Consider the following 13,933-nt stretch of genomic DNA (forward strand, 5'->3'; position numbering starts at 1 on the left):
GGTTGGTTCATGCGTTATGGGCGTCAAGGATAAGCTTGATATGCGGTGAAGGATGAGTATTACTTGATCTCCAATGTTCTTGGTCTTTGTTTACTCGAATTGACGCGTTCAAGTGGAAGACGAAGATCACCGCTGGGAACGCAGATACGTCGTTTACGTAAAGCATCGTCTGATACCGCAGATATCGTCATCGCGAGAGTGCGCACCCACAGAAGAGTAGAGTGAGTGAGTACAAAGCAAAGTATCGAGAATATAGTTGGACGTGTCTTCTCTACACCTTCGATACTTGTCACAAGCATAGCATCCTGGATACCCATCCACCGGGCTGATACAGCAGTAGCACCACCAAAACACCGCTAGAAGTCTCGCTAGCATCAGATCGCTGATCAACTTTCAGCCAGGTGAGTCACGCGACGCGCATGGACTGCAACCAATTCATGCAGGTTGTAGTACAATGCAGCTGATTTGGGAAAAAGGTTGGATTGACAGATACCACGACTTTTCAACGCACGCTCTCAACCTAGCCAACACCGACCAATACACATAGTCAATCAAAATGTGAGTGACTCATGCTCGACTCTCTTGCCACTGCATCTCATACTCATCATCCGCTTTCAGGCCTGACGATTCATTGACACCGCCCTCTGGCAACTCACGCTCATCTTCTCCTTCTGGTCAACCTCAAGGACGTATCGTATCTGGATCGCTCAAAGACCGAATTGCTAAATTCAACAATCCCTCTGCACCACCACCAGTGCCCAGAAGCCAGTTCCCGCATTCGCAACCTTCTGTCCAGCGTGGTGGATTGATTGGAAATCGAATACCGAGTCTGGACCCGAAGAGCGCAGGTATGATCAATTCCGGAGGAGGTGGGCATCCGGTGGGGAATAGGAGGATCTCAGAGAATAGAGGATTGATCGGAAATCGAATTCCAAGTATGGGGAGCAGTGGACAGATTTATCTACAAAATCAATCAACCGGTTCTTCCAATTCTGGTAGTACCCCTTCTTCAGCTACTGTACCCAAACCATCTACGGCTACTGGTACTGGAGGAGCTAGATCAGCTAGTCCCTCAGGATCAGTTGATTCAAGCGCAGCCACTCTGGAATCATCCAATTCACCTATCACTTCCAGATCATCTTCACCGCCTACTTCCCCAGGTGCTGGTATTCCCCCTTCTTTACTTGCTGCCTCTTTACCAACCTTGGACGACAGTGGTCCGGGTGCAGCTACCCCTTCTTCGACAAGAGCAGAAGCGGGCGATACAGTATCTGAACTATCTTTATCTGTACCGTCCACTCCTATCGCTACCGGTACACCACCCCTGCCAGCACCAGAGTATGACCTTGTCGCTCCCAATCTCAAGTTGGCTACTGCCAACGCAGCCGGTGTAGCGGTCAATCCTATGGTTAGAGGTCTTTCTCAACAATCCTCAAATAGCAAATCGTTCGCTCCTTCCGTCTCGTCTTCCCTCGCAACCGCCTCAAGAGGAAGTGAGGAAGAAACCCAGATGATGCAAGATGTTAGCGGTGTGTCAACTCCAGTTGGAACGCCCAGAGCAGCAAGACGAGAGCTGGGAGAAGGAAGCGTCGTCGGAGAAGGCAGTGTAGTGGGAGAAGGAAGTGTTTTGGGTGATAACGATGTAGAAGAGTTAGGCAACAGATTGGAGAACCTAGAGGTGAAGAAAGGCGATAACGATGATAAAGATGTCACACCTGAACCACCCAAAGAGAAACTACCGGTGGAACAAAGTAGCGATCTCCCGGAAGGCGCCATCGTATCTGATGAAATCTCGAGTGCTGCTGATGATGCGAGTGACGTATCTGAAGCTGGAGAACCTATCGACGAGGAATCTAGACCGGAGGACCGGACCAAGGAAGAAAACCCCAACCTGGCACCTGATCTGGCTGATCTCAAAGCCGGTAGATTATCGCCTGCACCGAAAACGTCGAGTGACAACAAAGCCAACGAGAGATCTCAATCCCAACCCGATTCTTATCACTCCCAGCATAAACCGGATCCCAACCAAGCTCCTGATTTGGATGACCTGAAAGCCGGTAAGCTTGGTGCGGCAGGTGACGAGAACAAAGTCGAGTCTGGACCTGAGGAACAACCGTCTCAAGTTGTCGGGATGTCTGTACCCCCCAATGCGATGGTGGGCGATACGTATACGCAGAATTTGGCTGAACATGATATCGCACCTGATGAAGTGAAAGAACAAGGTGGAGAAGCAGGACAACGTATGGAAGATATCGAAACTGCCGACCAGGTGATTGAACCTGGTGAAGAGGAATCACAAGACATCAGTAATTATACTGGTGGTATTAACGAAAAGGAAGAAACCGTCTTTGTTGGTCCAGGTGAAATGGAAGCTAAAGATGGAGGAGCAAAGAAATACCAACCGCTTGAGACTGATTTTGAAATTCAAGATGATGAAGTTCACAAACATGAAGAAAGAGGTGCTAGCAACGAACAGCATGCTGATCCATATGCGAATCAAAGTAAACCGCCGAAGAACAATGATCCAGACTTGATCAATCCGACTTACAAAGGTGATGATTCCAAATCTGCCAAGAAAGATCCTTATAAACCTGAAGATAAACCCCCGACACTACAGGAAGCTGCTAGACCCATCAGTGAAGTGGAAAAGAATGATAAGGCGAAGGAGGTTGGGGATCAACAGGAATCAGAAGATGGTGGTGACGGAGCTGCTGAGGAGAAGTCAACTGCAGATGAACTGCCAAAGGGAGATATTCGAGAATCGACTAGTGAGGATACACCCACTCAAGATGTCGATCCTGTAGAGGTGACTTCATCAGTAGCGGAAGATATCGGTGAACCCACTCAGCCAACTGGAGTGGAAGTTCCTCCCACTCCAGTCAGCGTCCGATCCGAGGAATCGAAGGAGGATAGCCCAAAAGGTGAAGATGAAGCTAAATCACCTTCTGACATTGTAGGCGGATCTCCCACAACTCCAAAACAGGAACCTAGCGATGCAGATGCTCAAGACCTTGCATCCAAAACCGATCAACCACCTGTGACTGCAATTGGTGCTGAAGTGAATAAGGAAGAAGTCGAACCCACATCACCCTCCGATCCCAAACAACTAAATTTTGAACCTGCTCCCATAGCTCAACCCGCCTCGGCAAACGCCGAAGAACCATTCTACACTGCTAAAGAAGATATCAGCGCCGAGAAAACTCCCCAAGGTGAAGCAGAAACGTCTGCACCTGCATTTCCTGACCCACCAACCGCCGATCCGGATGTTGAAGACCCGATCTCTACACCTGTCGAACTTGATATTCCTGGTGTTAGCGGAGGAACTAGCGGAAGTGGGGTGACCACGCCTATCGATGGCAATTTTCTGAAATCATTTCCGGATGTACCTGATGAGGATAAACCTAGGGTTGAAGTACACGTTTCTTCGCCTGTTAACACACCTCAAAAACAATCGTTCCACACTGCTCCTCCTGCTGCTCCTTCTGGCGGTGACGGTGCAAGTGAACAACCCTCAAGGCAAGATTCGGGAGATAGCAATACGAGTCAGAAGGAGATTGAAGTACCAGGTCAATATCCTACTACGCCAATTGCCAAAATACCTGGTAAATCGAAATCTCTAAAAAATCAAAGATTATCCGTAGATCAAGGATCCCCTCTGCCCGGAGCTGATAACATAGAAAAGGAAGATGGTGGTGTTGGTGGTGGTGGAGAAGAAGGAGAAGAAGATTTAGAAGCTACACCGCAAGCTATCAAACCTTCTTCTTCACTTTCCAAAAGGCTTTCTGCGAGACGTTCGCCCAAATCACCCTTATTGGATGATGAAGATCCGGGTGATTTCGAAGCAGGAGAGGGATGGGCGGTAGTGACTAAGTGAGTGATTCTTTGATGTCTGTCTCGGTGTATTGCTAATTTAGAGGTTTGTTCATGTGCAGAGGTCGTGATTCCTGACTTGATCTGTTGATCATGATATACCGAATGATCGGGGTGGGATTGATGATTGTGTATATCGTGATGGCTTAAATGACTACATAATTTACTTATGGGATATATGAAAAGAGATGATGAGGTTTTGTATATGCTGGAACGAAATGAGAGATGTGTATGCTAGGTATAGTAGCTGAAAATTCTGAGATGTATCATAATTTACGAGTGACTTTCTACCATCAAGCTGCTGCCAAACAAGCCAGTGATCATCGGAAAAGATAGAAACTGTAACAATCACATGTCAAAGTATGCATGTATACACAGATGTGTTTAAGTATTACATGATGAACATGAACGTAGAAACGAAACGATTAGTCCTTTAGGCATCGGTCGATCGCCAGATCTGGAGTAAGGGTTGAAAACCAAGTTATATAATCAGCACTTAGCGTTATAATTTTATCTTCATTCCACTCACCTGGTTGGTATTTCCATCGACACATTCCCAGAGTTGTACACTCTTCTGAACGCTAAATTCAAGTCCATCAGGTTGGTACGATTGAGAATCTTCGACAACATCCAAACATCTTTTCTTGCTATCAGTGTTAGGTGCGACTACAATAAAATGAAGTTCAATGAATCAATCAGTTTCAGGCGTTCCCCTAAATAGTTACTGGACATATTACATATATTTATATATATAAAGGAAATATCGAACTTCAAACTCACAGATATCAACGAATCTCAATTGATTATTACTTTGATCATATCCACACAATTGCGAATTCGGTACACCATTCGAACATTCAGTCAATTTCAATTTCGTTCCATTGAATTCTTGAGAGTCTCCATCGCCATTAGGCTTTTCACCTTTGTCTAGACAATATCTATTATCATTATCTTGAATGGACAAGGTGAATTGCTGGTTTGGGTCATTGGACCATCCGTGCCATTGTTGATGATTGACATTAGAATCTGAGGAATCGAAACAAGTCGCTCTACGAGTAGACAATATGATCAGTATATCGTATATCGACGAGGTGAATGTATGATACATTGTACAACGTACAATGTATGATGAACTGCAACAGGAAAGTATGTGGCTATAACTTACAGTTCTACGGCTGCTCCTGGGACCAACTTCGGTCCAATTACTGTCAAACATAAATCATCGTATGAGATTGCTAACACAGAACCATGAAGATCAACAATTAGCTACACGGTAAGAGATGAAACATCCGAATCTCAAACTTACGTTGAATCTTGACTGCTGGACCGAGATCCGGCTCTGAGAATTGTCTAGTAGAGATGGGAATGGCACTAGCACTGATGACTGGACCGAGCAAGATCGGTAAAAGTGCGATGGTGATGGTATTCAACATTTTGTGACAAGAGAAGAGAAGATCACAATATAATTCTTGTCGGAGGTGTACAATACACAAAGTTATAGTGAAATTCACAATCTTGGTTCAATTGATAGACACAAAAGCAGTGATGTAATTGACTTGAAAGACGAAGACGATCTTTAATCTCACTTGTCTTATTTATATGCATGACCTTGAGTCGCTGACGTACTTTTTCAGCGGACCGTACATGTATAAGATTAGTAATCAAAGGAGCTGGGGCTGTACATATGATGAATGAATGCAGTATGATCCCTTGAAAGAGTGAGCAAGACTGGTTGAAATGAAAGGATGAAGACAAAGGCTATGTTGCTATAGTGTTTCATTTCATCACTCGATATTTCTGAACGTCCTTTCTCGATTAGATTAGGTCCTAAAAGTACACTATATACCACAGCTTTCAGGCAGATCGTTCAACATGCATGATGACGTCCTTAATGCTCGATGCTACACTTCGTCCTCGGCGGAGCACCGTGATCGAATCGATCAGGGACGGAGACGGAGTCGGAGATTTTCTGGACCGATCATTCTTGAGGTTCAACACAGCATCGAGTAGCACAGGATCACCTTGCTGCTATATCATCAGATACTTGTCATATGCATTTCACCTAATTCAAGATCAACTTCAGTTCCGCCAACCTGCTCAACCTCCCATCCCTATTTCTAACCCTAACCAGAACCCTCTGTTCCCATCCATCCTTGTATTCCTCCTCCGGTCCAGCAGTCTTAAGAAGATCAATATAAGATTTAAGAGTGATAGCACCTATTGCATATCCTTGTCCTCGGGATAGGGAGAAATTTCCAGTAGTCGTATATCCGATCACACTATCCTGAGACGGTAAAACCTCTTCAAGCTATCCAAACCTAAATCAGCTCGTCACACTTCAATCACAGGGCGAATGGTTGGTGAAGCCGAGGTGGTATGCTTACTTTATGTAAATCACTCAATTGTCCCGACTCTACTTGAGCTCCTTTTTCATACGCTTCTATCCATTTCACTCTTTCTCCTTTCGGTAGCGTACATAATATAGCCATATCTCCCGGCGAGCCTCTGCCCAGTACGTTGACTTCGACATGTACCAGAGCTGAATCGAACAACTGTCGACCCTTTTCAGATGGTAAAGGGACCAATGAGCGCTGTTCCCGGAAGGCATTAAGCATTCTGAGCAAATTCATGGAATTGAGGTTTGGTGTGAGATGCGAAGTGAAAGGAGATGGTAAGAGCCATGGTTTACTTGCAGCACCGGATCCGGATCCGTTGAGCGAGGACTCTTCACTGCATTGATTGCTCTACACCAGACGTAAATCATTAGCCCACCACAATTCAATGGATACTTTAGAAAAATAACTCACCATCACCTTATTCCAGTCAGGTATCCAAGGATCCTGCGTACCTATCAACCTGAACTCAGGTCTTTTCCCCGGTGGTTTCCTATCAAACGTTTCTTTCTCCTTGTCGCCCTTCTTCATCTCCCATTCCCTACCGGCTTTGCAGGTCTGACCGTAATGTTCGGGGAAGGAGGACACTCCCGCTTCTCGATGTTGTACAGCTCGTTCTCTCAATCCACCAACCAATACACCAGAGTAGACAAGGGAAGAAAGGAAGTATTGTGCCCATGTACCGGGAGGTAGAAGGATAGTAAAGCCGTAGAATCCTTCGGAAGGTTTAGACGGCGATGAGATGGATCGTTGATATAGTAGGATAGGGAGTCGATCATCAGTTGATGAAGGTCGTAGCTTGGTACCAGGCAATCCTAACTAGAAATGTTCGATACGTCAACCTTTATTAATGGCAGGATTTTTAGCCACCACTTACTCGGTGACGTCTAGCGTCCAGTTGATATTTCGTGTATGCCGCTTTGGACAGATCTTCCCTGACATTACTGTCCCAGAGCGTACTCTGAGCAAGATCAGGTGAGGGCTGGAGATGATTCGATCGCAAGATTTCCTCTTCGATCATGTCTGTACTTTTCGGTGAAAGACGAGGGGGAGGGAAGCTGCACAGATATCAGTCAGCGGGTGCCGTATTGAAATCGAGCGAGGTTCGGTCCCAGGTACTCACTTCAGCCTGGGATCATGTACTTTCAATCCCACAACCATTCCTTCTGTCAATTGAGCGGGATCATCCAGATCTCTGAGGCTTTCGAAGAACTATGAACATTGTGAGCTTGATGCGGACCCGCCTGCAGATGACAGCTTACTTTACTCTTGACTCCCTTTTCATCTCTACACAACCTCGATACCCTTCGCAAAACCTTTCCTGACTTGGGTCCAATGAGGTCAATCGAATTTATATCTCCTCTCAAGTCTCTGATCTGCAAATCTCCGATCCTAGATGAACCACTTTGCTGAAGTTGTGCGGTCGCTACTTTCAACGCATCCCAAGTTTCGTTGAATATGGATGGATGAAGTCGAAGCCATACTCGGGGTTGTAGGTCAATACCCGGTGAAGGCCTTTGCCAGATGACTTCAGCTGGGCCAATGAGGTTCGTAGGGAGAGAATCGAAGTAATATAATAGTATATTGGCCACACGGGATCCATCTTCATACCTAGTAATTCATATCAGTTTGATCATCTTCAGTGTTATTTGCAGGACGAGCGAAGTATAGCTTACTTCGATCCAGCAAAGCTGCCTCCACTCATTCTACTTAGTACGCTGATAATCTCCTGTCGAGAACCTTCAAATTCTATAATACCATAATAACTCGTATCGAATCCTATTACCTTCCTCCTTCCAGCTCTGTAAGCAGGTCTGAAAGACTTCAAGGTAGGCGTAAGAGGTAATCTGTATCCCCAAAGATTCGTCATGTGATATCGCTTAGCAAGCCACATATGAGTAGGTAACCACGTTTTGTTTTTCTGTCTCAATGCAAATTGCTCCGTTCGAGAAAGATGATCTCGAAGTGTACCTTTTTGTCGGAGTCGGGCGATCTTGCGGTGTTTCTTGGCTATGGTGTCTCCAGAATCGATCTGTCGATGGGTCTGGGGTCAGCTACACATCCAGAGATCGATCAAGGCCCAGCTCACCTCTGTGGCTGCTTTTGATCTGAGCCTCTTGGGTACTCTACGGGGATTGTGACTTGCTGCTCTTCTTCGAAGATGACGAGGAAGCGATTGAAATGCTCGAGTACTGCCTTGAGCTCTACCGTCGGAACAAGCAGGCAAGTGTCAGCTTGACATCCTTCATCGGTAGAGATAGAAAGAAGCTCACGCAGCTACTTTGATGGCCGTCTGAAAGGCATGGATCTCCAACGCTCTCGTCTGTCCATTTACATTAGCTCCTTATATTTCATACAATTTTCACCAGCTACATACCTCTGCGAACTTCTCAACCTGGATCATGCCAGGTAACCGTTTGACATCTATGCAAATACAGTCTCAGATGAGATATTCAAACACAGCGGGAGACGACTGCCTAGATGCGTCTGAGCTACACTCACCGTCAACTAAACCCATCACGCCGTCTCCCAGAACTTCTTTCTCCTTCCCCTTGCCTTTCCTCTTAGCTCCCTCATTACTTCTCAGCAGATCGACTGTCTTATGTATCGGCTTGAGAGGTCTGCCGCCGTTGGGTCTTGAGGGTCCCGCTTGCGCTGAGGAGGCTTTAGCCATTTTGAGATGTTTTCCAATTGTACCAGGTATATGCAAAGTATATCAAGGAAATAGAGAATGGTTGTTTTGGTGTATTTTTGTCTAGGATGTTGAAATTGTTATTCGAGGTGTGGGGTCTCCGCGAGGTAATGCATGCAGCGGACACCGTTAAATGGGCAACTCGGATAAAACAGCACATGCAAGGGAAGGATACTTTCGACTTTTCGCAATCTCTGGGATGTGCATGACAAGTCGAAAACATCCACAACTACAATCCCGCAAATTATCTTAACATCCTGCATATCAAAACGAGCAATCAACCCAGTCAATATGGTACGGCCACCAATCTCGATCCGACTACTCCACACCTCCCTTGCTCATCGCACACCGACGGGTGCTGGTCCAAGTACTACCGCGAGAGACTCTTTGGCTTCTGTATTGTCTTCCGCTTCTGCCGATGAAGCTACCAGACGATTATTCGATAGTATGACTAGCAGAGTCAGGACAGAGGCGGATGAGAAGCGGAAAGCATTCAGAGCTGGCTCGGTAAGTATCTTTTTGCGTCAACAAACTGAAGTAATAATCATCTAACTTCCATTCTTCTGATGTACCAGTACGCTCCACCTCATTCCCTAACTTCCTCCTCACTTTACCCGGAACCTCGACCCTACGCCAAAGCTCCCCTACTAGGACCTTCCAAAAAGATAGCGACCAAGATCGATCCATTCCACCTCTCCCAGACCTCTCCATTGGATTACGATCTCAATCCTCATTTCGCACTGCAGTTCGTCAATCCAATGGGTAAAATTAAATCTAGAGCCGAGACTGGTTTGACGTGGAAGAATCAGAGAAAGATAGGTAAATTAGTGAGAAGGTCCAGAGCAATGGGATTGATATCGAGATGGTCCAATCAACCTGTTCAAGGTGGGGTGGCAACCAGTGATGGAAGGATTATAGGTAGATATTAGGTTTGCTCTTCATTTATATGTAAACATGCATATGCACTTCATGTCAGACATCATATAGAATTACTTCTCTAAGCTTTGTTGTATTCATCTATATACTGATATCAAATCACCAAAAGTCCATATAATGATCTGAATCACAATTATGATCAGCCCGTCTCTTTCTTGGCGTTCTCTCCTAATTGATCACTTATATCCCCACCTGCAGATTCACCCAGTACTTTTGTCTCTCCCCAGCTGACCGATCGTTTCTTTTTGATCTTCGGTTTCTCTTGACCCGCAGTATCCTTCGTTCCACCTCCACTTCCACTTGCAGCGGGTTCCTCTGTTAATTTACCTGGGAATACAGTATCATTTTCTATCCCACGTACTTTGGATTCTTCGTCATTTCTCGCTATATCATCTTCATCCATATCAATTGATTCTTCTAATTTTCTAATTTCCTCATCTAGGTCCAATTCCTCTTTCACTCTTTGAGGTCCACCTTGATTGATCATCTCATACCCTTGTACACTTTCGTTACTTGTCCAATTGATTTGATCTACATCTTTAAATCCAAGAGGCATGGTAAGGTAAAATACCAATATACTCAAACATGCTCCAGCAGTTACGTCAATCAAATAATGATGAGAGAGGTACATTGTCGCCCACCATAATACACCTACATATCCCCAATAGAAAGGTTTGAATCTTGGGAAGAAGTGCGATAGGAAAAGGGCTTCCATCACTGCACATCCTGAGTGGAGGGAAGGGACCGCACCGAATACAAGTGGAGCGTTCCCAAACGTATTGGTATATCCACTTGAATGGAAGACTCGATCGATACGAAGTAGACCACCTGGTGAACCGGGCATGGAGTAGTCGGCGGGTGTGAGGCCGTGGATGATCTCGTACCCTGCGGAGTAATAGTAATCAGCGATATTACAGGATTCTTGGCGGAGAGAATTTATGATGTGAGAGTAGCCAGGTAGAAGTAGGCAAGAACGAAAAGTTTTGTTTTACTTACATGGCGCAGCAGCGGGAAATACCAACTGAGTAAAAACACCCAACAAATTCATCCAACCAAAAGCCAATCCCCAAAACTGAACAGCACCTCTTGGACCGAACATCCATAAAATCAACGCTACCACGAAAGGTATTGAGAAATGAATGACTCCATAGGGTAACCAGGCGATTACATCTAATATGGGATTGGTATATCTCGTTTGTAGATCCGATATATTCGCTCCGTACAGTACACTCTCCAATGCAGGTAAGAGAGCTACGTGGATGGTAGGTCGGGACGCTGATGATATATATCGTGCAGTGAAGAATAACAATAACCAACAGAATACCGGTGTGGCTGGCCAAACGAATTGTCCAGTTATAGGTAAGATCACTGCTGTGATGTATGCGAGTGGGATGAGTAATTTGAGGATGTAAGAGTGCATTATCCATAATGAATGGATGGCACAGATCAACATGAATAATTGAGGGAGAGTATTCATTATGGTGAATTTATGTTTGGATAGCTTATGTAGTGTTTTCCTAGGATCCCGAGAGAGGTCTAATCTCTGCAATGAAGCGATGAGGGCGAGGTATATGGGAGTCAAGAACGATGCGGGTGTGGTAGAGTTGGGGATCGAGCCTGAGACGGGAACGGACAGTCGGAGGAGTCGAAGGATCGGGGAGAGGACCATTCTGGGTAATGAAGAGGGCATGGTAAAAGAGGATGTAGGGGGTCGTGTGAAGAGGGAAGTTCAAGTCTAGCAAAGAGAATAGGTCAGCTGTTCCTATTTTGAATATGTCTAGAGACGACATCAGTGTTCGCTATATCTGGCCGCTCACTGTACTGTACAAGCAGTGCTATGTTTCATCAACTTCAAACGATCTGGACAAGTTGACGAAACAGCAACGTAAGCTTCCGAGATTCGACCTATCTTCACTACTGGAACTCAAGCCCTGGGAGATCAAACCGTCTTGCTTCGTTCGGTGTTGATTTTCGTGGCGGTAGGATTGATGTTGAGATGCTGTGGAGAGATTTCGATGAGGATATAGTGAATGATGGCGAAGAGAGACGTCTGCACGTCTTGAGCTAAGCTAACTGACATTCGGAGAAACCAAAAACGCGTTGTAAGGTCCACTTATTACGTAAAACAAGTGGTGTATGTTTATGGGCCATCTCTCCTGTGCCAATTCAATCCTAATTGTCCATGAGGGAAAGCATGGCTTGAAGGAGAGAAGTCGTTTGAGAAGGGTAGAAGGGATTTGCAGAGCCAGAGTATAAGGTTCAGTATTAAAATTCATCCGCTCAGAGGCACTTAGGCTCGTGTGGTATAATAACAGGATGGTGAGCATGTTCGTTGTCCCGCGATGCCACTTTCGTACCCTCTCGAAGCAGGCGGGAAATGCATCGAGCGCAGTTATACATCATACTTGATTCATTGTGAGCTATCGCGACCAGACCAGCTCAACTGATCGAGTCTTTGATCTCAAGGCCGTGAATGACTGTGTGCGTCTTACAAGGCTGATAACCTCGGGAAAGAAGCAAAAGACAAATTTACCAGAGTTCTCTTTTTACCGAAACCTGAACAAGATCCGAGTACACCACTTATGACAAGTATTATTCGAACCTTCCCAGCCCTATTATGTTATTGCTCAAGTCTTCCTCCTAATCACGCAACGCACTCCCTTCGTATATATCGACTATATCAGAGGATTAGGATCCCCTTCCAACATGCTCGAAATAGAACTCTGAGGCCGAACTTCTCGGACCAACTTCCTCTTCCTACGGTATCCCTTCCTTTCTTCCCATACCTTCTTTTGTGAGTCTTCTGGAAGTCCAAGACGACTATGGAAGGTGATGTAAGGGTGAACCGGATCTTAGTTTGTAGGTATCGCTGCATAAAAGTATGAATATATATGTATATTTATATAACCTTTGGTTTGACCTGACTTGACCTGTAACACACCTGCCTGAATTTCTGTCACAAGCGTACTGTTCATCTGTCATACCATAAGTTACTTATATATATATATATAAGATATCTCAACAATGTCCAGCTCTCATTTAACGATCCAACAATTCACATACGATCCTCATACGGATTTGATCCGATCTATCAACGGGCATTCGGAATTATCTTCCGTTGTCATAAATGATGGATCTCCTCAATCAGAGTCAGGTTGTTCGGTCCAATCATTGGTCACTTCTTCAGAGAATGACCATCACCACCAAGATTCTGTTCAAGGCGATGATTTGAAAGATCTAGAAATCGAACTTGATACCATCTATCAAAGATTTTCACAACCCCATCTTGAGAAAGGCAATAATTCATATAGGATATACAGTACAGCAAGGTATTATCCAAGTTTGAAAACGTTGGAGAGATTCAGTATCACTGCCTCTCCTACTTCCGATGGTGACATGAGTATAGTCAATACAATGAGTAAAGACCTGAATGAAGGCTTGAACAAAAACCGTGATTGGTTTAGAGATGTTGTTGATAATCATCACCTCGAAACCTATCAACAGACAGAAAGAACCCTTTTCAATACGATTATTCTCAAACATGAGCACAAAATCAAAAACGGAAAGAGGAATATGGTTGATTTGCACCAGGTTACACCTGAAGAGTTCAAGAAGTTTACCGGAATCGGACTTCCAAACAAATCACCCGGATTATCACCTTACTCTTCTGATTCTGAGATTGACATTGAAGGTTCAATCCCAGAAGAGGAACAGGAGTCGATTTGTGACACTTCACAGCTATTGAATGAAGGTCATCAGGGTCAGACTGAACCTTCCACCACATCGCAACGAACTATGAAACAGAAACATATGAAGAGATTATCGAAAAGATTGAAATATGTCTGGAATACCAAAATGAATTGTTTCAACAGCCTTGATGTGGACTGGGAAGAAGGTGAATATGGGATGGTTCCTACACAATCGGAATTGTTGTTCAATTGATCGGTTGACTCGATTGTTGGTTTATCGGTAAGTATGGTGGAACTGTGTGATTTTGATTTTGATCGACATCGACATTGACATCTTCCTGGAACACTAATCA

General features: G+C 44.9%; 6 protein-coding genes across 6 annotated transcripts; 3 read left to right on the plus strand and 3 right to left on the minus strand.

The window, feature by feature from the left end:
- Positions 1 to 73: 73 nt before the first annotated feature.
- L199_005545 (uncharacterized protein) lies at positions 74 to 3,874 on the plus strand (the record flags this gene model as incomplete). The annotated part of the gene is made up of 3 exons (XM_064891255.1): positions 74 to 88; positions 145 to 221; positions 619 to 3,874. 3 exons carry the CDS (start codon positions 74 to 76, stop codon positions 3,872 to 3,874), a joined length of 3,348 nt encoding a protein of 1,115 aa, XP_064747327.1.
- A 429-nt stretch (positions 3,875 to 4,303) lies between these two features.
- L199_005546 (uncharacterized protein) lies at positions 4,304 to 5,303 on the minus strand (the record flags this gene model as incomplete). Its single annotated transcript, XM_064891256.1, has 5 exons — positions 4,304 to 4,327; positions 4,400 to 4,536; positions 4,651 to 4,919; positions 5,036 to 5,105; positions 5,177 to 5,303. 5 exons carry the CDS (start codon positions 5,301 to 5,303, stop codon positions 4,304 to 4,306), a joined length of 627 nt encoding a protein of 208 aa, XP_064747328.1.
- A 629-nt stretch (positions 5,304 to 5,932) lies between these two features.
- Positions 5,933 to 8,937, minus strand: L199_005547 (uncharacterized protein; the record flags this gene model as incomplete). The annotated part of the gene is made up of 11 exons (XM_064891257.1): positions 5,933 to 6,178; positions 6,255 to 6,614; positions 6,678 to 7,082; positions 7,141 to 7,321; positions 7,387 to 7,475; positions 7,526 to 7,874; positions 7,940 to 8,295; positions 8,353 to 8,467; positions 8,537 to 8,586; positions 8,641 to 8,687; positions 8,766 to 8,937. 11 exons carry the CDS (start codon positions 8,935 to 8,937, stop codon positions 5,933 to 5,935), a joined length of 2,370 nt encoding a protein of 789 aa, XP_064747329.1.
- Positions 8,938 to 9,246: 309 nt separating this feature from the next.
- Positions 9,247 to 9,884, plus strand: L199_005548 (ribosomal protein S18; the record flags this gene model as incomplete). The annotated part of the gene is made up of 2 exons (XM_064891258.1): positions 9,247 to 9,462; positions 9,531 to 9,884. 2 exons carry the CDS (start codon positions 9,247 to 9,249, stop codon positions 9,882 to 9,884), a joined length of 570 nt encoding a protein of 189 aa, XP_064747330.1.
- Positions 9,885 to 10,030: 146 nt separating this feature from the next.
- Positions 10,031 to 11,581, minus strand: L199_005549 (uncharacterized protein; the record flags this gene model as incomplete). Its single annotated transcript, XM_064891259.1, has 2 exons — positions 10,031 to 10,776; positions 10,888 to 11,581. The coding sequence occupies 2 exons, from the start codon at positions 11,579 to 11,581 to the stop codon at positions 10,031 to 10,033; spliced, it is 1,440 nt and encodes a 479-aa protein (XP_064747331.1).
- A 1,334-nt stretch (positions 11,582 to 12,915) lies between these two features.
- Positions 12,916 to 13,833, plus strand: L199_005550 (uncharacterized protein; the record flags this gene model as incomplete). The annotated part of the gene is made up of 1 exon (XM_064891260.1): positions 12,916 to 13,833. One exon carries the CDS (start codon positions 12,916 to 12,918, stop codon positions 13,831 to 13,833), a length of 918 nt encoding a protein of 305 aa, XP_064747332.1.
- Positions 13,834 to 13,933: the final 100 nt, after the last annotated feature.

The sequence above is a fragment of the Kwoniella botswanensis genome, chromosome 1, assembly GCF_036426115.1.
Source record: "Kwoniella botswanensis chromosome 1, complete sequence".
Classification (NCBI taxonomy): Eukaryota; Fungi; Basidiomycota; class Tremellomycetes; order Tremellales; family Cryptococcaceae; genus Kwoniella; species Kwoniella botswanensis.